The sequence below is a fragment of the Vigna radiata genome, chromosome 2 (assembly GCF_000741045.1).
Source record: "Vigna radiata var. radiata cultivar VC1973A chromosome 2, Vradiata_ver6, whole genome shotgun sequence".
Classification (NCBI taxonomy): domain Eukaryota; kingdom Viridiplantae; phylum Streptophyta; class Magnoliopsida; order Fabales; family Fabaceae; genus Vigna; species Vigna radiata.
The window spans coordinates 22913918-22922233 of record NC_028352.1 but is presented as its reverse complement, the minus strand read 5'-3'; the positions used below and the strand labels follow the sequence as shown (position 1 = coordinate 22922233).

General features: G+C 28.4%; 1 protein-coding gene across 1 annotated transcript; it reads left to right on the top strand.

The window, feature by feature from the left end:
- The first annotated feature begins 978 nt into the window (after nucleotides 1-978).
- On the top strand, nucleotides 979-1954 carry LOC106755566 (PLAT domain-containing protein 3). The gene is made up of 2 exons (XM_014637740.2): nucleotides 979-1125; nucleotides 1222-1954. Exons 1-2 carry the CDS (start codon nucleotides 1051-1053, stop codon nucleotides 1738-1740), a joined length of 594 nt encoding a protein of 197 aa, XP_014493226.1. The 5' UTR covers nucleotides 979-1050; the 3' UTR covers nucleotides 1741-1954.
- Nucleotides 1955-8316: the final 6362 nt, after the last annotated feature.

Below are 8316 nucleotides of genomic sequence, written 5' to 3'. Positions count from 1 at the left end.
TTTTAATCATATTATCATATAATACATCTTAATATTTAATATGATTAATAGAAAAAAACCGAATCATTCAGAAATTAATATTAAAATTCATATATTTTAGACAGATAAAAATTAAGAATTGAACTTTTGAAAGACGAAAAAGCAGAAAGAATACTAAGACTAAAATCAACATACATTTCTTTATACAAACTCTAAATATATTTAAACCAGAAATGAATAATAACATTTATTTGAAATCAGGTCATTTTTGAAAATTCATTCTTATATGTAAATGGAACATTATGGCGATGACCAGCATATTCTAGCCCTTATTTGATGACATTAAATCGAGACAGCGACAAATTATTATTACTATGATAAAAGATGACGGAATTCTCCACCAAGACACGCCATCCATCCCATGTGTAACCACACCCTTCATTTTTTAAATTATAATTATTTTTCCAGTGTTAGTCATATTATGCAAATTTTTTATTTAGTTAATTTTCATAATCATATCATTATTCGTAATCATAAAATAGTTAAGTTAAAACTATTCCCACCCAGTTAACTAAAGAAATAAAACCATTAAAACAAAAATTAATACGTATTTTAAGTTTGTTTTATTATTTAATTGTACAGTCTAACGAGGGTCTTTTGTTTTCTTCACCAGATTAATATTAATATTTTTACACATACATAAACAAAAACAATAAATAGAATTACTGTTAAAATAATATGATCTTATTATTTTTCTGCACTGCAAATACAAACTTTAATAATCTAATTCACGGAGAAAAATCGAAGACAAAATCATTATATCTCATTTTCGAAGCATCAATCAAGCCGATTTAAAGAAAACCTAAAATTATAATTATCTTAAAAGAAAAAATATATATTTTAAATGCAAAACACAAAAAGATCGTGAATTATAATAAATTAAAAGAAATCAATAAAAAAAAAAAAAGGGAAAGAAAGAATTTATAACGTGCCATCTATGAGCTATATTATATCACTCTCTGCTTGTTAGTCATCAAACTTAATCCATCCCGCTCCTTCTCCATCTTCATCATGGCAATCCCAACGCGCCTCCTCCCTCTCCTCCTTTCTCTACTCTCGCTATGCTTCGTCTCAACCGTTAGATCGGTAAGCCTTCTTGTCACGTTACTCTTCATTTTTTTATTATTAATCTTAATTTTGTCGATAAATAGTAAAAGAAATGTCTATGTTAATTTGACGCAGGACGGAGATTGTGTCTACTCGGTTTATATTCGGACCGGCTCCACCATAAACGGAGGAACCGATTCAATAATTGGACTCAAGGTCTACGACGCGCTCGGCAACGGTATATACATCACCAATCTCGAGGCCTGGGGCGGGTTAATGGAGCCGGGTCACAACTACTACGAGCGGGGCAATCTCGACATTTTCAGCGGTAGAGGCCCATGCTTGGACCAGCCCGTTTGCGCCATCAATTTAACTTCGGACGGGTCGGGGCCCCATCATGGTTGGTACGTTAACTACGTCGAGGTCACTTCCGCTGGAGTCCACGCGGCCTGCTCTAGTTCGCAGTTCACGGTGGAGGAGTGGCTTGCAACCGACAGGTCGCCTTATCAGCTCTGGACCGTAAGGAACAACTGCCCAAACGTCTTGAGTGAGGCCCGTTCTAAAGCCCATTTCACCGATGTCGTCAGCTCTCGAAATGGGCCTGGGTCTGGTTCCTCTGTTTCGGCCCTGAAACGTTCGCGGGCCGCTATGTAGTGTTTATGAAGTGGTATTTATGGATGATTGTGGTTCTGTTGTGCGGGTAGTGTTGTTGGGAAACACGTGTTTTTTCAGGGATGCTTTTGTTACGGTTTGTGTTTGCTTTCTCCTTGACCTTGTTCTGGCATTACTGAGAAGTTCTCCCTTTGTATTTATAGATTGTTTATTAGTATTGAATAAGATTCGTCTGGACTTTTATGTCTTGAGGTTATGTTCGAAAATTGACAACTGCATTGAGCGTGTCCACAAAACTCTAAAAAGGGAAACACATTATTAATTATACTTTTAGTATATATTTTTATAACATTACCTTTTTTTTATAAATTGAATTACTCAGGTTTAATCTTTATACTTTTTCAATTCTTGGATTATGTTTTTGTTTAATGTTTCTCTTAATAATTAAAAAATATATAATCCTAATTATTTTGCAAAGATGTGACTTTGAATAATGAAATACGAATAACGAAATTTAAAGAAATTATTGAATGAGAATTTGGAGTCTAAGAAGATACTAGAGGTGGGCCCAAATACCTAGCTAGCCCTTGAAGCTAAAACTTCCTCCTCTATTTTCACAAGTGGTAGTTTTTCTTGAACCTTCATAAATTTCTCTTTGTAGTTCTATATAAATAAAACTTGTTTTTATTTTTTTAATTGTACAATCTATTATTTAAATAAATTTTGATTCGTATAATCTAAAAATTTATTTTTCTCTTAACTTTCTTTAACTTTTGAATGGTATAATTTGGAAGTCATTTTTTGTTTTCAAGCTATATAATTTAAATTTGTTTTTTTTAATAGTTTACAGATTTAAAATTGCTTCCAGATTATATATATTGAAAAAATTTTCAAATTAGGCAACTTAGAAATACTTTTATCTTGTGAATTACATAATTTAAAAACAGAATTTAATATGACGGTACAAGTAGAAATTTATGGAGGTGCAGGAAGAAGCTGTCCAGCAGAAGAAGTTTAGGGCACGAGTATGGGCTGAAAACAGTTAAAATGTTCAGAACAAAAATGTTTTAGTTTTTTTTTGGCACCTCCCCACATTTTTCCTGCATTTTCACATTTTTCTAAAATCCTAAAACTATCTTTGTATTTTAAAAAATTCTACATTTCATTCTTTTTATCAACGAATTTTAAAATTTAAAAGATTTTTCAAAAGTTTCAACTATTTTAAAATTTGTTAAAAAAAAAAAATTGAAACGTAAGAAATGTGGAAAGGTGTAGGAGAACAACTTAACATGTTTTTTCGAAAGAAAAACAGATTTTGAATGTTGTATAAAGTTTTTTTTTTTTAATATATGAATATTCATCTGTACAGATAAAGCAAAGTCATCTTTTTGCATTCTCCAAAAGAAGGCTATGCAATAGAAATTGACATACTTATAAACAATAAAATCAACATCTTTACACGCTACATCTTTTTCTTATGTTTAGAATGTTCCATGTTTATCTTCTATCTTCCATTTGAATTATTTATGTCCAAATAAAATAATAAAAAATGTAACGTCCCGGCAACTTAAAGAGAATATTGACTGTCCCATACATCAACACAAGACTTTTTAATGTATTTTGTCCTCACGCGCACATTTTTCTGGAAAACTTTCCAGAAGGTCACCTATCCCTAAATTACTCCAGGCTAAGCACGCTTGACCATGGAGTTCTTATGAGTTAGGATACTGAAAAGCAAATGCATTTGTTGATATGAGTAGCCAGATTAATTCCTTTAAGCTATTCTTCAACCGTATAGTCTCATACTTATACAGTCTCTAGATCCCTCTCATTCCGGTGTATGTTCAATTCGTCCATGTGTCTTTTCCACTGAAAGCCTACCAAGAACTGTTTCGACGATTACTCTCCGTCCTCATCAGTACTCACGTGTCACAAAAAACACTTTTAATTAAAATTTTGTTTCACTACTATTACTTTATGGGTTGAAGAGAAATGTCTCCGTATTAAACTTCTTCATGTTATGTAAAAGTCATAGAGAAATTTCTAGTGTCCATTCAAAATTCTTCAATTAGGTGTGGTAGAATTTGTCCCACAAGAATAAAGACACTTTGAAAGGGACACTTTAGGTAGTTTTTCATATTTCACTCTTACAAAGAGGATGAGAAGTGCCCGAAGAAACTGCGGGAGTGCAGGAAGTAAACACTAGAAAAGAGTTAAATGGATCAGTTTAAGGCCTTTCATAAGTAATGCTATTCAAGCCTCTTAATCTTTACTACCTTGAAAAACTCATTTCTTTTTGTACGAGTCACAGTCATAAGTCTAACAGAAATTTTGGAAATCACAGTAATTATTTTGAATATTACAACACAAAGTAAATAAAAAGACAATTGAATTTCACACTTTTCTCGTTCTACCATTCTACCACACCAACTGTATATGTTCTAACACAAAAAATTAAATAAAGAAACTGCTTACTTATAATATAAAATAATATAATTTGTTAATTTTGGTTTTTTTGCAAAAATAAGCTTAATAAAAAATTACTATATCATAATAAATTATAAAACCTATTTTACCCACGTAAACCACTTTCCATTAATTGAAGAGTGTAATCATATTTCGTCCCTGTGATATTCATTCATCTTTTAAATACAATTACAGCATTAAAATAGATTTTAGAAAAAAAAAATATAATCTTAAGTGAAAGATCATTATTACTATTATATAGTTAATAAATTACCTATTGAATATATAATAATATATTTAATTATTAGACATAAAAAGTGTAACACCTCATACATTACACATAATGTAAATGTTGTATTTATAATATTATTACGATTATAACATGGAAATTTAAGGAGGTACATAGAATGAGTTTAGCCAACAAATACTAAAAAATAATATACTTTTTTATAAATAGTAAATTGGTTATAACAATTGGTAGATCAATTTGTTATTATTATGTTAAAATGTATAGTTGACAATTAAGATATAATTCTGTTTATTTATATAAAATGTTATGATTTACTTGTGATTTATTTTACATGAGATTATTGATGTCATTTACAACTATATCAAAATATTATTGAGCATCATAGATTTACAATATATTTAAACAAAAATAGACAATCAACCCATAACAAAATAATCGTATTTAATTATCATCTTCTATTTTATTAACAACATATTTATTTAAACATCTCACTATTACAATTCTCAACTTTATGGATCAAGACAAGTTTAGTGTAAGCGATATTTGTACATCACACTGGGTTCTATATGCGTGACTCAAATCATTTCTATTTTTTATTAATTAATTAATTAGTATGAGTTTAATTTGTGTGAAAAATAGTTATATTATTATTTGATAATATTTGCATGACACTTTTTAAGTAAATTTATCAAAAAATTTTGTTTCATAGCAGCGTAAAAAATATTTGTATTATCAATAGAATAGTACTGTTTTTTTTAAGACTATTACTTTATAAAGTAATTTTCTTTAAAAGATTATTTTTTATCCGTATTTACATATTATAAGAGTGAACTAATTATAAATATTGATAAATTATAAATTATAACTAGTCAGGGTTAAAACAAATAATATACAAATAATAATTAATTTCCTTTTCATATAGTGTACTCTTTCATATAAAAAATTTCATTGTCCAAAAAACACACATTAGAAAAATTATTTACTATTTATTATTTTAAGTTTATGTTATCCAAGTACAAAATATTATATCTTGTATTATGTAATCTTATGAGAAACAATAATAATTTTGTATAAATGCTGTATGAAACAGGAAAACCTTTTTTTTATGACTTTAGTACATTTTCTAATACAACAAATTTAGTCTAAAAAAACTTAAATCTATTGGTAACACTTTCTCAGATAAAAAAAAGTACAACATTATTTTATTGCAATTACTTTTTTTTTTTCTCTCCACTTCTACAAAACAGTAAGAGATATCACCAACGTATATAACTGAATTTCTTTAGAAATACTTGGAGTTTATTTTTTTTTTAATATTTCGGTCATTTTTAGGTTTCTAATGTTTTTTTCAAAAGTATATATACAATAATTGTTTATGTTTTGTGGCAGCATTAAGGAAGAAGGCCCCAAATCCAAAACGAAATAATAATTAAAACTTCAATTTATCGTGTTTTGTCGTGAGAAGATGATGACAAAAATGACCATTATTATGATACCATTGATGAAGAAAAATCTAACGGTCAAGATGATGAGTGTGTGGAAGATTTGAAGCATAGATTTTGGAATAGGAAAAACTTTTTTTAACAACACTATTTTAATATTTTTTTGACAACACATACGTGGCAGTCTGTGATTAGTCTGTTTTAAATATTTTTTAAACATAAATTCAAATAGATCAATAAAATGATAACACATGTCCCGTTGTCAAAAAATGTTGTCAAAATATCATTATTTTTGGAATAATGGACATTAGATTAGAGGTTAGAGGTCCCATCATCATTTCCCAATCTTTATTTGATTTACCACTTATCTTTGTAGGTGACCACATCCGGTTAATTAATTAATTAATTAATTAATAGTAATATAAATTAAAGCAGTTTTACATCTTCAAGTAACTTAAACAATACCACATACGTAATTAGTTCAACAGTTTTGGTCAGATTAATGGAGGGGCACGTGCGTCTATGTATTTCTACATTTCAAGGAATCGCTAAATACAGTATATACGGTTTAATTGTTGCTATTTTAATTACTTAAAAATACAAAAATCATAATATTTTATTACAAAGAATCTTATCTTAGAGATGCTAGCCGGGAAATTTTCTTTATCAGAAATTAAAATTGTATTAGAAATTATATCGATATTCATTAATAATAGATTTAATAGAAAAAAGTTACTTTGGATCTTTAATTAGGGTCCTGAATATGCTGTATAATAATATCGTACCGAATTTTTCAATGCGTTCTTTCTCTAATCAAAGTTCTGTTATTAATTATTTAATTAATGTAATAAGAGCTTGGGCGTTATTTATACACCAGAAAAACTAAAATTGTACAACCTTTCACCAGGAAATAGGTCAAAGGCGGCTAGGAAAGCCTTCATTTTTGCCTAACTTATTTATTAAAAGACTAAACTTAATAAAAAAAATATTTAAATAAAATCAACATACTTTAAATCTAATAAAAAACTTTTCACGTGATAAATTGATCTTTTTATATACACTATATATATGTATGTGTATGCATAATCATATATCATATATATTAAAATAAAAGGAAGAGATAAAATTATTATAAATCTGAATCCGAACCGCATATCATATTTTTAAGTAAGTATCTTTTCAATTGGATAAAATTCTCATAGAAACTGAGTCAAACATTTGAAAAAAAAAAACTATATCAATTAAACTAATCAAAATTTTATTTATTCTTTTAATGAGAAATGAAGTTAAAAATTATAAAAACAAAAAAAGACATTTTATTCTCCATTTAAATTTTGCACTCGTTCTGTTTTTTTCAGTTATACGGATAACCTTTTCAAATAGGAAAAATATCTAAGCTACATAAAGTGATATAAAAAATAAAAATGTAGAAAAAGTGAGAGAAATAAATAAAATTTTGATAATGTCATGAAGTCATATATTATTAATATGTATACTAAGTTTATTATGTTTTCATGAAGTACGGAAAATAAAATAAAATAAAATAGTGGTGCAGTCTCGGTCTTCATTTTTTATTTTTGGCACGCTTTCACTAATCGCGGTGAGAGTATATTGTATATTAATTAATTTACTTTAAATGCGTGTTTGTGGCATTCAATAGGGAAGAACTTCAAATAAATGAAACCACAATAAATCTTTAATAATAATAAAAAAAAAAACAAATTTTGAATTGAGAAAACGATATGCCCAGGGCCCATCTTCTTCACGTTAAAGGACTTCTGAAAAGCTTGTCCCTGTAAGACCAAAAAAATAGTTAATTTTGAATTAAAAGTATAGTAAAAGGCTATACTTTTAAGGATCGGTGTAACATGTGTAGGGAAATCACAACACTATCTCAAACCTTTTTCCAATTTGCAAAAATATCTCTCCATCAGAAAAACAACACATACCAAAAGCTAAAACGAGTTTCCATTTCCAAGTTCCAACCCTACTTGAAAATGAGCTAGCCGAATCACTCATTAGCGCCAAAAGTGGTTAAAACAATTCTGGTCAGTGAAATCTATATCTTGCGTACATGTATTACGTGTAGACCTAGAAGACGTGGGAGAAAGGGTGTACATGGTTTGGTTTGGGAAGGATTATTTCATTATATTATTATATGATTCATTTTATTTATTTATTTTTATATAAATATATATAGCTAGGGGGCAAATACAGACCATAGGTGTATCAAAAAGAAAAAGGCATATAAATATTACACGTACAAGTGACAACGACCGCTACATATTCTTCAAACCAAGTTGATTATTTAGAAAAATATTAAAATTGATTTATTATTGAATGGTGAGGGTGGGAGTTGCAAATAATAATTATAATAATGATAAAAGGCAACACCTCCGTTGCTATTTAGTTTGGATGGTTGGAGCGAATATGGATGTTGTTGAACTGATTCAGCTATTC